The sequence below is a fragment of the Oncorhynchus tshawytscha genome, linkage group LG12, assembly GCF_018296145.1.
Source record: "Oncorhynchus tshawytscha isolate Ot180627B linkage group LG12, Otsh_v2.0, whole genome shotgun sequence".
Taxonomy (NCBI): Eukaryota; Metazoa; Chordata; class Actinopteri; order Salmoniformes; family Salmonidae; genus Oncorhynchus; species Oncorhynchus tshawytscha.
The window spans coordinates 42,759,126-42,772,437 of record NC_056440.1 but is presented as its reverse complement, the minus strand read 5'-3'; the positions used below and the strand labels follow the sequence as shown (position 1 = coordinate 42,772,437).

At 42.1% G+C, this 13,312-nt stretch overlaps 1 protein-coding gene across 1 annotated transcript in view; it reads right to left on the bottom strand.

The window, feature by feature from the left end:
- LOC112263372 (transmembrane protein 161B) overlaps positions 1-13,312 on the bottom strand; it is a 39,782-nt gene that overhangs the window by 1,433 nt on the left and 25,037 nt on the right. Inside the window, exons 2-11 of the mRNA XM_042330675.1 lie at positions 7,933-8,036; positions 6,785-6,868; positions 5,656-5,753; positions 5,305-5,461; positions 3,236-3,387; positions 2,774-2,834; positions 2,492-2,632; positions 821-934; positions 294-468; positions 75-171 (exon numbers count right to left, since the gene is read on the bottom strand). Coding sequence (XP_042186609.1) covers positions 75-171; positions 294-468; positions 821-934; positions 2,492-2,632; positions 2,774-2,834; positions 3,236-3,387; positions 5,305-5,461; positions 5,656-5,753; positions 6,785-6,868; positions 7,933-8,036 — 1,183 coding nt within the window. The remainder of the gene's footprint in view (positions 1-74; positions 172-293; positions 469-820; positions 935-2,491; positions 2,633-2,773; positions 2,835-3,235; positions 3,388-5,304; positions 5,462-5,655; positions 5,754-6,784; positions 6,869-7,932; positions 8,037-13,312) is intronic.

Below are 13,312 nucleotides of genomic sequence, written 5' to 3'. Positions count from 1 at the left end.
GTGGACTAATGACGGCTGCTAAATGGTTCAATGTAATATATGAGCAATAATTTCTGATGATGTGCCAAACTCACCTAAGGTTTTTAGCAGGAAGGTTGTATGCAGCAACATCACCAAGGGTGCCACATACTGCAGTGCGATTACACATAGGTAGTAGAAAACACGGGCCACCTTGGGGGAAAAAAAAAAAAAAGTACTCCCTGTCAAGAGGTACTCTTAAAACCCCATTTGTTTTATCATACTCTGCCCATCTGTCAAGGCCAAATGATTGGCTGATTTGAGGCGCCACTCACCATCTTCTGCAGGTCAATGGTGCTGATGCGTCCCGCCTCCTTCTTCATCTGCTCCACGCCCTTCTGGGCCAGGTTGAGGTAGGCCTGGAGGTGGTGCCTCATCATGGCCAGGCGCAGCACACACAGCAGCAGGATGGCCCACAACCGCAACGTGTCATAGGTCTCCTCAGTCATCCTGGTGAGGAGTCAGACACAGCAAGTGTGTGTGTGTGTGTGTGTGAGGAGTCATACACAGCAATTGTGTGAGAGAGTGAGTGAGTGAGTGAGTGAGTGAGTGAGTGAGTGAGTGAGTGAGTGAGTGAGTGAGTGAGTGAGTGAGTGATGGGTGAAGGGAAAATAAGCCAACCCACGTCGATAATGTGAGAAGATGAGATGGTGTGTGAGAAAATGTGAGGGTATGAAAGCCAGGAGTGACCGGGAGAGGTGGAAAGAGATGTTACAGAGATGTGAAACTTTGGGAAGGCTTCATCCTTTGACCATGCATGTGGTTGAAAAATGTACTGACAAATAAAACAAGGTGAACTTACAAAGGCATACTCTCCTTCCCCAGGGCAGGATTCAGGAGGTAGTCCTTGGTTATAGGCTTCACCCACAGCAGTACCATAATAAGAGGGGAAAGGAAGTTGATATGAAGCAAAGTCCTGGAAAAGAAGAACAAAATAAATGGACACACATTCTTGTCAGTAAAACGCTTTGCTTATCCAGGAGTACAATGTGAATACTGTATGAGCACTATATGTTTATGGCATACTATCATCTACACTAGAGGTCGACCGATTATGATTTTATACCGATTATTGGAGGACCAAAAAATCTGATGCCGATTAACCGGCCGATTAATAAAAATAAAAAATGTATTTGTAATAATGACAATTACAACAATACTGAATTAACACTTATTTTAACTTAATATAATACATCAATAAAATCAATTTATCCTCAAGTAGATAATGAAACATGTTCAATTTGGCTTAAATAATGCAAAAACAAAGTGTTGGAGAAGAACGTAAAAGTGCAATACTTGCAATGTAAGAAAGCTAACATTTCAGTTCCTTGCTCAGAACATATGGAAGCTGGTGGTTCCTTTTAACATGAGTCTTCAATATTCCCAGGTAAGAAGATTTAGGTTGTAGTTATTATAGGACTTTTCCCCTCTATACCATTTGTATTTCATTAACCTTTGACTATTGGATGTTCTTATAGGCACTTTAGTATTGCCAGTGTAACAGTATAGCTTCAGTCACTCTCCTCGCTCCTCCCTGGGCTTGAACCAGCAACACAACATCAGCCACCACATCGAAGCAGCGTTACCCATGCAGAGCAAGGGAAACAACCACCCCAAGGCTCAGAGCGAGTGAAGTTTGAAACGCTATTAGCGCACAACGAAGAGCTGCTGGCAAAACGCACGAAAGTGCAGTTTAAATTAATGTTTACATGCCTGCTTCTGCCTACCACCGCTCAGTCAGATACTTAGATACTTGTATGCTCAGTCAGATTATATGCAACACAGGACACGCTTAATAATATCAACCATGTGTAGTTAACTAGTGATTATGATTGATTGTTTTTTATTAGATAAGTTTAATGCTAGCTAGCAACTTACCTTGGCTTACACCATTTGCGTAACAGGCAGTCTCATTGTGGAGTGCAACGAGAGAGAGGCAGGTCGTTATTGCGTTGGACGAGTTAACTGTGCAAGACTGGATCCCCCGAGCTGACAAGGTGAAAATCTGTCTTTCTGCCCCTGAACGAGGCAGTTAACCCACCGTTCCTAGGCCGTCATTGAAAATAAGAATGTATTCTTAACTGACTTGCCTAGTTCAATAAAGATTAAATGTGTAAAAAAAAATGTTAAAAAAATAAAATAATAATAAATACAAATCTGCGCCCAAAAATACCGATTTCCGATTGTTATGAAAACTTGAAAATCGGCCCTAATTAAAATAATTAATCGGCCATTTTGATTAATTGGTCGACCTCTAATCTACACTCATTGAGGACCAGCCAGTAGACCACATTACTTATTGGTTTATTCAGATCCCCATTAGCTTTTGCCGATGCAGCAGCTATTCTTCCTGGGGTCCACAAAAAACAATAATTTAAAAACTCACACCTACTTCAACCAGCCCATTTATAAATGGGACAACAGTGTAACTGTGGAGAGGGTGAGGAAGACAGGAGAGAAGAGAGGGACTCACTGTGTGACTTTGGCTGTGGTCAGGTTGAGGGCGTCCAGGTGCATTTGAGCCAATCGTAGACCGGGAAAGGTGAGGAATGCACCAATCAGAGAGCAGAGCAAGGCCAGGATCAGCTTAAAGGTGAGTTTAGATATGGGACCCCTGGAGAAAAGAACAGACCCAGTTGTACTGGGCTAAAGCGTACGCCACAGTCATCAAACTTGTGAAAACGCGCACACACACAGTCCACGAGTCAATTAGATTCAAGACCCATGCATACTGATAAAAAAAGCTCATACTTACTGGGACTCTAACCCCTGGTTTTCCAAAAACTGTGTGGCACTTTCAGAGAAATTTGCAAAACCTAGATTGAAATGAATACACGCTTAAATTTTTAAAATGCCCAGAAAAATAACAGTTACAGTACATTAGACAAAACAAATGGAATCTAGTAACAGATTTAATCTATTCCTCTAATGTAGTGTTCTTCCACCCTGGTCCTAGGGAAGCACAGAGTTTGCAGGCTTTTGTTCACTCTCATCACGAACACAGCTAGTTAGATATAACTTGATGTGTTAGTACTGGTCTGGAACAACAGCCTGTGGGTCCCAAGGGTTGTAATCACTAGGAAGCAAACGGGACGAAAAAGCTAGTTTTCTTTTTCCATTACAAAATGTTGTGCTATGTTTTGTACTAGGACCCATGTGCAGGACGGAAGAGCACTGTGGGCTAGCCGTACTGACAGATGGCTCATCGCCCACTCACCGGTCTCCAGGCCAAACTCCAGGTAGTTCTCAGTGACGATGAGGATGGCCATGGCTTTGACAAAAAAGAAGAAAGCGAAGGTGATGCAGAGCGAGCGCTCGCCACCTTCCTCCAGCTTGAAGTAGAAGGCCGTCAGGGAGAACAGGGTCTTACTGTGGGGCAGGGGAGTTAAGGAAAATGCCAGCAGAAACACACCACTCATGAAATATAGCCTACTAATCATATTGCTGTGAGCCATGGCCGTGTAGAGACGTTTCTGCAGTAATGGTGGTGGCTCATTAACATAATGGACTCGAAGGATCAGAAGCACGCAACAGTGACCCTGCAACAAGCATGCGCACACACAGTCTAGCTTCTCTCACTCTCTTAAGCAGTGGCTGTCACACATTACCATGAGGTTCAATGGGCCGGGCTTCCTCAGAACTAGAATGGTGTTTTCTGCGGTGCCTTGCTGCAGTGTTTCTAGGGTGCTAAGTAAGAACATAGCGTGCTTCTAGAGCGGCCTTGCATCTCCAAGGTGATGGAGCTCAGCCTTTATTCCACATAGCAATCTCTCAGGCCATTCTGAATGGGGAATCATGGTAATGTAGGCAAGCCAATGGATTTGCCTTTTCCTGGGGGTCACAACCAGGATACTAAAGGCTGCAATTTTAAAAAAGACAAAAAAAGGTATCCGACAACTTAAGAGCTAGTTTCTCTCAAAGGAGCAATGAAGCCCCATTATCAGAGCTCAGTGAGGCAGCTGCTAATGTAGCCCTAAATACACCTTGGGAAGCAGCCACAGAACGCAAGTGGCAAACTTCGATGCAGCATTTCAGCGAGAGTAGCTTTAGCCCACTCCGTTATACCATCACTGATTGTCAGGATAAATCTAGGCTAACCAACAGGCCACTCAATGGATGTCTACCTGTTGTGCATTCAACTTCATCAACGCTTATTGAAATCCCTTTCTGTTAGGTGGAAATCACAGAGCTTGGGAAGAATCCAATGTTCCAATACCTCATACTGTAACTTCACAAAAAATGCAATCTGCTAAATCAGTTTTAAGATTCCATTCCATGGCTGAGGTGTGTTAAGTCTAGGTTAACACAACAGTTTCCCGGCTGCAGCCTCTGGCTCTTTACTTCTCCAAGAGGGTCGCCCGAGACGGGAATATGAAATCAAGTGTGCCATTAACACACACACACACACACACACACACACACACACCATCTTCATCATCCACCTAGCCGTGCAACCCCTCCTCCACGTACCACCCCCTATCAGTCGCCTCTTTTCCCAAGCAAATCAGTCTGGTGGGCTGTGAAAAATTGGGCCTCCAATCTTCCTCAGCAGGCACGCAGGAAATGGCATGCCTTCTGACCGCACTCAGCCAGGGAGCGTGGGAAAGATTGATCCCCACGGACTGCGGCGGAGGATAATGCGTATGATTTGGTGACGCGTCGGCAGAAGAGAGTAGCAGGGAGGCATGTGGTGGCAGGCAGTGGCTGGAGCTGTGTGTCAGTTTATGGCTACTTACTGCCGTTTGCCTGCTGAAATGGAACCTGGGAACAATCAAGGCTCTCTCACATGTTTTTTTACGCTCTCGTAGACAAAGAGATGTTAACCGGCAACAGGTAGGGAACAAAAGGTAGGATTCTCCGTATGTGCACGGAGTGATTAAATTCAAGAACTGTAATGAAATCAAAGTCTTTTACTAGACCTTTTACAGCACCTATGTTATTTGTGGACGAAATAGGGGCGAGGTACGTTGAGCAGTGTGCAAATAAATAAATAGAACAGCAGAATTATGTACCATCGTGCATGTGATATTGTTGCCAGGGGAGAAAAAAAAACAGCGTTCACTGTTCGCAGTAACGTCTTTTTGTTATGTAATAGACGTTTCGCCATTAATGACTTGGCTTGTCAAACGTTGCCATTCGTTGGCAAGACTGGGGTTCCACTGAAACCCCGACAACCTCTAGACCTGGATCGCTGTTCAGCAGGACATTGTGACAGATGGATGTTATATAGAAGGAATGATCGAAAGAGAGAAAAAGGGATTGGACGATGTACTGACTGAAGGATGCATGACGAAGGCGAGGACGAGCAGGCACCACACCACGCTGATGTTCATCTCCCCAGAGGGCTGGGCCACTGTGTAGTACAGCTCTGTGATCAGATACACCACTGTGGCAGCCACCGTGAAGTCCACCAACCACTGGAACTCTGGGAAGTAGTGCAACGCTGCAGGAGGACGAAGAGGAGGATGACTGATTAACTGTTCTGTTACTTGGCTGATTTATGACAGTAATTCTGGACTGTGATGATGTGCTCAAATACTGAACGATGAAGATTTGTTGAGGTTTAAGAGGGGAAAACAAAACTGGTTATAAAGATAAGAGGATAACTGAATGGTGCCAGTAGATATGGCCTCATACCTAACGTGTCCACTTCTGTGATGCACTTGGTCTCCAGCTGCAGGTCTATGTCCTTGGGAATGGTCAGAGGCTTGTTCTCTATGTGGCCATTGTTCCTCCTGGGACAAAAGACAGAGCGCCAAATAAATACCAGACAGACATGGTGGAAGAGAGACAGACATGTCCTATGTTGCAGGTGTACTCTGTCATTTTTCTGGTCATTAGTCCACCTCTAAAACACAGGCACAGCAGAGTGTTAAATATAATTTGACTTCTATCGTGTCAATTTACTTGCTGTCCTAAAGAAAAACACATCATATCCCGGACTATATCAAACTTAATCTGTGTACAAGGTCATTTGGGCATCTGCGAGATGGCTAGCATCATGGAGGTCACGAAAAACGTGACAAAATATTATGTGCGCACATTGAGGAGGCAGAAGGCCGTGTTGTGTTTCTGAGCAGTCAGATAGTTAGCAACAATGACAAGAAGCTGCCATGTGGCCTCCCAGGTGGCGCAGTGTTTAAGGGCGCTGTACTGCTGCGCCAGCTGTGCCATCAGAGTCCCTGGGTTCGCAACCTGCCTCATGGAGGCCTAGGAATTGGACTAGAACTACGTAATGGCTCCAAGCAAGAATCTAGAAGATAAACTTCATGAGACTTAATTTTCAAATGTTTGAGGACATTTCACATTGCCAAACCTTGCTTTCTATTAGGCTAAAGGCATGAACACAAAATGGAGATGAGGAATAAATATCAACATAACGTAAGTCTTATTTCAGAACTCGCCATAGTATCGTCATGACTTCTACCTGAAACCATTACATGGGGTTGGCCCTAAAGCTTGTTTTGTTGGGAGCCTTAAACTACGGTTTATTCACCACTGAAAGATGTCACCTGCATGGCCAGGACTGACCAACCATTCAAGGTTCTCCCACCTTAACTCACTACCGTAAGACAGCCAGAGACCATTCTCGAAGGCAAGGCAAACAAAAAATATGTCAGTCCTCTCACTTCAAACAGGCCTTAAACAAGCCTCCTAAACACATCAGCTTAATCTCTCAAATGCCGCGCCCGTGTTCACCATCCATCTCACACGTCTGCCTTTCCTTCCTGCCTGATGAGAGGTGCCACTCGCTCCCCCCCCTTACCGGTCTTTCTTGCTCTTAGTTTTTTGTTGCTTTCCGGCAAGGCTCCTCAACTCATCTTCCGTAGGGTGCTGGTACCACCGCAGACTGGGAAAGGAGGAGACAAGTGAGTAATCAAGGTAGCTTTAGAACTACACCAGTGGTCCCATGTCCTGGAGGGATGAAGGGTGGACAGGCTTTTACACATCAATCAATTAACTTAACCAATACATCAGTTGGATTGTTGTTTTTTTTGTATTGTGCAAGAACAATATATTTACACAGGCTATGTATGGCCCACTAGGAGCAATATTGGTGACATTATACCTCACATACCCCAAAAAGTGAGCCCTTCCATTGTTTGTGGTTCCAGGCCTTCATGATTGAAAATTATTAGGACCATCAATTAGCGAACAATCTGGGTTTTGCGATAATTTACCTTAGAAAATACACACAAGACATCCCTCAAAGCATCAAAGCATATTCAATGTATTCAAGACAACTAATACACCCTTGACAAATACTTGCCAGAAGTTTACAAAGAGGGTAGTTATCGTGTCCTTTGAGGACTGTACTTAAAACAAGAGCTAATTTAAGAGCAGCCTTTTGAAGACATTTCACGCAAGCTCTAACTTTGTCACAAGCCCTGAGAGGCATAGGCGTGAGGGAGGAATGGAGGGCTTGTTTTCATTCATTCATCTTTATTTATTTATTAGGGGAAACTTAATTGCAGTTCTCTCTGAAGCAACACTGAGCCTCCTGTTTGGGCTAAAGTTTTTTTTATTTTTTTATGCATCAACAGCCCCCTAGAAAAAAAACAAGCACTGGTGAATTATTAAGCGTTTTCTGGGGAGCTGTTTACTCAAAAACACATATCGCACTAATTAGAGGAAACGAGACGGGTGCTTTATTTGTATTGCCCGTCCTCTCGGGTTCTCCCAATATTTGATGATGCCCTTTGGTCTATGCGACTTAAATTATTATTTTATTTTTATTCCCTTTCAGCAGACAATGAATAAAGAGACCGTGTACAAATTGAGCAAATACTATTTTCCCGCATTGTTAAGACTTGAAATGAATTGTTCTGATGGGAAAACTACTGAGGAGATTAAATCTTGGCTCTTAAATACACCACCAAAAACATTCATGTCAGGTACAGAGTTCTACATTACCTGCCACTGCAGAGTAGCCATCTTGCAAAGGAATAATGAGGAATGATCTTCTGAATTACACTGGCCATTACCATAGTAACCACCAGCTGCACACCAATCACCCCCTGAGGGAGGGAAAAACAAATCAAGTTATAATTTAATAGGAATTGGACAGATATGAAATGCATACAGTTGAAGTAGGAGGTTTACATACACCTTAGCCAAATACATTTACACTCCGTTTTTCACAATTCCTGAAATGTAATCCTTGTAAAAAAATTCCCCGTCTTAGGATCACCACTTTATTTTAAGAATGTGAAATGTCAGAATAACAGTAGAGAGATCTCTTTCTTTCATTACATTCCCAGTGGGTCAGAAGTTTACATACACTCAATTACTATTTGGTAACATTGCCTTTAAATTGTTAAACTTGGGTCAAATGTTTTGGGTAGCCTTACACAAACGTCCCACAATAAGGTTTGTGAATTTTGGCCCATTTCCACTGACAGAGCTGGTGTAAGTGAGTCAGGTTTGTCGGCCTCCTTACTCGCACACACTTTTTCAGTTCTGCCCACACATTTTTCATGGGATTGATGTCGGGGCTTTGTGATGGCCAATCCAATACCTTGACTTTGTTGTCCTTAAGCCATTTTGCCACAACTGTATGAAATATGCTTGTATGGTCCATTTGGAAGACCAATTTGCGACCAAGCTTAACTTCCTGACTGATGTCTTGAGATGTTGCTTCAATATATCCACAATTTTTCTTTCTCATGATGGTATCTATTTTGTGAAGTGCACCATTCCCTCCTGCAACAAACCACCCCCACAACATGATGCTGCCACCCCTGTGCTTCACGGATGGGATGGTGTTCTTTGGCTTGCAAGCCTCCCCCTTTTTCCTCCGAACATAATGATGGTCATTATGGCCAAACAGTTCCATTTTTGTTTCATCAGACCAGAGGACATTGCTCCAAAAAGTGCGATCTTGTCCCCATGTGCAGTTGCAAACCGTAGTCTGGCTTTTTTATGGCGGTTTTGGAGCAGTGGCTTCTTCCTTGCTAAGCGGCCTTTCAGGTTATGTCGATATAGGACTCGTTTTACTGTGGATATAGATACTTTTGTATCGGTTTCCTCCAGCATCTTCACAAGGTCCTTTGCTGTTGTTCTGGGATTGATTTGCACTTTTCGCACCAAAGTACGTTCATCTCTCCTTCCTGAGCGTTATGACGGCTGTGTGGTCCCATGGTGTTTCTACTATTGTTTGTACAGGTGAATGTGGTACCTTCAGGCGTTTGTAAATTGCTCCCAATGATGAACCAGACTTGTGGAGGTCTACAATTTTTTTCTGAGGTCTTGGCTGATTTCTTTTGATTTGCCCAAGATGTCAAGCAAAGAGGCACTGAGTTTGAAGGTAGACCTTGATATACATCCACAGGTACACCTCCATTTGACTCAAATGTCAATTAGCCTATCTGAAGCTTCTAAAGACATGACATAATTTTCTGGAATTTTCCAAGCAGTTTAAAAGGCACAGTCAACTTAGTGTATGTAAACTTCTGACCCACTGGAATTGTGGTACAGGGAACTAAATACAAGTGAAATAATAAGTCTGTACACAATTGTTGGAAAAATGCCTAGATGTCCTAATAAGCGACTTACCAAAACTATAGTTTGTTAACAAGAACTTTGTGGAGTGGTTGAAAAACGAGTTTTATCCATTATAATCGATCATTTCAATAAGCATTTTTCTACGGCTGGCCATGCTTTCCACCTGGCTACCCCTACCCCGATCAACAGCCCTCCACCCCCCACAGAAACTCGCCCAAGCCTCCCCCATTTCTCCTTCAACCAAATCCAGATAGCTGATGTTCTGAAAAAGCTGCAAAATCTGGACCCCTACAAATCAGCCGGGCTAGACAATCTGGAACCTCTTTCTAAAATTATCTGCCGAAATTGTTGCAACCCCTATTACGAGCCTGTTCAACCTGTTTCGTATCGTCTGAGATTCCCATAGATTGGAAAGCTGCCGCGGTCATCCCCCTCTTCAAAGGGGGAGACACTCTAGACTAGAGGTCGACCGATTAATCGGAATGGTCGATTAATTAGGGATGATTTCAAGTTTTCATAACAATCGGTAATCGGCATTTTTGGACACCGATCATGGCCGATTACATTGCACTCCACGAGTAGACTGCCTGGCAGGCTGACTACCTGTTATGCGAGTGCAGCATGGAACCAAGATAAGGTGCTAGCTAGCATTAAACATATCTTTTAAAAAACAATCAATCAATCTTAACATAATCACTAGTTAAACTAGTAATATCACCAACCATGTGTAGTTATCTAGCTTGTCCTGCGTTGCATAATCGATGCAGCGCCTGTTAACTTCTTGGATATAGGGGGCGCTCTTTTAATTTATGGATAAAAAAATGTGCCCGTTTTAAGCGCAATATTTTGTCACGAAAAGCTGCTCGACTATGCATATAATTGGCAGCTTTGGAAAGAAAACACTCTAAGGTTTGCAAAACTGCAAAGATATTATCTGTGAGTGCCACAGAACTCATGCTACAGGCAAAACCAAGATGATACTTTAACCATGAAATGGGCAGAATTTTCGAAGCTGTTTTCTATAGTCTCCTTATACGGCTGTGAATGCGCCGGGAATGAGCCTGCCCTTCCTATCATTTCTCCAAGGTGTCTGCAGCATTGTGACGTATTTGTAGGCATATCATTGGAAGATTGGCCATACAGACTACATTTACCACAGGTCCGCCCAGTGTCCTTTGTGTAAATTGGTGCGTAATCTTCAGCCACAGGCATTTTCTCCTGGGATTCAGAGGGGAAAGCACACTTCCACGAATGATATATCATCGAAGAGATATGTGAAAAACACCTTGAGGATTGGTCCTAAACAACGTTTGCCATGTTTCAGTCGATATTATGGAGTTAATTTGGAAAAAATGTAGACGTTTTGAAGACTGAATTTCCGTTTTTTTTTTTGGTAGCCAAACGTGACGCACCAAATGGAGCAATTTCTCCTAAACAAATCATCTTTCAGGAAAAACGGAGCATTTGCTATCTAACTGAGAGTCTCCTCATTGAAAACATCTGAAGTTCTTCAAAGGTAATGATTTTATTTTGAATGATTTTCTGGTTTTTGTAAAAATGTTGCCTGCTAATGCTAAATGCTACGCTAGCTGCGCTAGCTGTTACACAAATGCTTATTTTGCAATGGTTGAGAAGCATATTTTGAAAATCTGAGAGGACAGTGTTGTTAACAAAAGGCTAAGCTTGAGAGCTAGCATATTAATTTCATTTCATTTGCGATTTTCATGAATAGTTAACGTTGTGTTATGCTAATGAGCTGCGGGGATAATTACACTCCTGGATACAGGTTTTTTTCGTAGCTAAACGTGACGCACCAAACGGAGCGATTTCTCCTAAACAAATAATCTTTCAGGAAAAACTGAGCATTTGCTATCTAACTGAGAGTCTCCTCATTGAAAACATCTGAAGTTCTTCAAAAGGTAATGATTTTATTTGAATGATTTTCTGGTTTTTGTGAAAATATTGCCTGCTAATGCTAACGCTAAATGCTACGCTAGCTGTGCTAGCTGTTACACAAATGCTTATTTTGCAATGGTTGAGAAGCATATTTTGAAAATCTGAGATGACAGTGTTGTTAACAGAAGGCTAAGCTTGAGAGCTAGCATATTAATTTCATTTCATTTGAGATTTTCATGAATAGTTAACGTTGCGTTATGGTAATGAGCTTGAGGCTGTATTCACGATCCCGGATCCGGGATGGCTCGACGCAACAGGTTAATTTACCATTGAATCACAGCCTACTTCGCCAAACAGGTGATTCAACAAGGGCATTCACCAAAAAAAAGCACTGTCGTTGCACCAATGTGTACCTAACCATAAACATCAACGCCTTTCTTAAAATCAATACACAAGTATATATTTTTAAACCTGCATATTTAGTTAATATTGCCTGCTAACATTTCTTTCTTTTAACTAGGGAAATTGTTCTGTGCAACAGAGTCAGGGTATATGCAGGAGTTTGGGCCGCCTGGCTCGTTGTGAACTGTGTGAAGACTATTTTTTCCTAACAAAGACTGCCAACTTCACCAAAAGGGGGATGATTTAACAAAAGCGCATTTGTGAAAAAAGCAATCATTGCATGAATGCACCCAACCATAAACACCAATGCCTTTCTTAAAATCAATACACAGAAGTATATTTCTTTAAACCTGCATATTTAGTTCAGAAATTCATGTTAGCAGGCAATATTAAATAGGGAAATTGTGTCACTTCTCTTGCGTTCATTGCACGCAGAGTCAGGGTATATGCAGCCGTTTGGACCGCTTGGCTCATTGCAAACTAATTTGCCAGAATTTGACGTAATTATGACATAACATTGAAGGTTGTGCAATGTAACAGCAATATTTGGACTTATGCATGCCACCTGTTAGATAAAATACGGAACGGTACTGTATTTCTCTGAAAAAAACAAACATTAGGTTTTCTAAATGATAGTTTCTGGATTTGACCATATTAATGACCTATGGCTCGTATTTCTGTGTTATTATATTATAATTAAGTCAATGATTTGATAGAGCAGTCTGACTGAGCGGTGGTAGGCAGCAGCAGGCTCGTAAGCATTCAGTCAAACAGCACTTTCCTGCATTTACCAACAACTCTTCGCTGTGCTTCAAGCATTGAGCTGTTTATAACTTCAAGCCTATCAACTCCCGAGATTAGGCTGGCAATACTAAAGTACCTATTAGAACATCCAATAGTCAAAGGTATATAAAATACAAAATGGTATAGAAATAAATAGTCCTATAATAACTACAACTTCTTACCTGGGAATATTGAAGACTCATGTTAAAAGGAACCACCAGCTTTCATATGTTCTCATGTTTTGAGCAAGGAACTTAAACGTTAGCTTTTTTTTTTTTTACATGGTACATACTGCACTTTTACTTTTCAACACTTTGTTTTTGCATTATTTAAACCAAATTGAACATGTTTCATTATTTATTTGAGACTAAATTGGTTTTATTGATGTATTATATTAAGTTAAAATAAATTTTCATTGGTCATTCAGTATTGTTGTAATTGTCATTATTACAAATATATATATAAAAATCAACTGATTAATCAGTATCAGCTTATTTTGGTCCTCCAATAATTGGTATCGGCGTTGAAAATCGTGATCGGTCGACCTCTACTCTAGACCCAAACTGCTACAGACCTATATCTATCCTAACCTGCCTTTCTAAGGTCTTCGAAAGCCAAGTTAACAGATTACGAACCATTTCGAATCCCACCATACCTTCTCCGCTATGCAATCTGGTTTCAGAGATGGTCAAGGATGCACCTCAGCCAC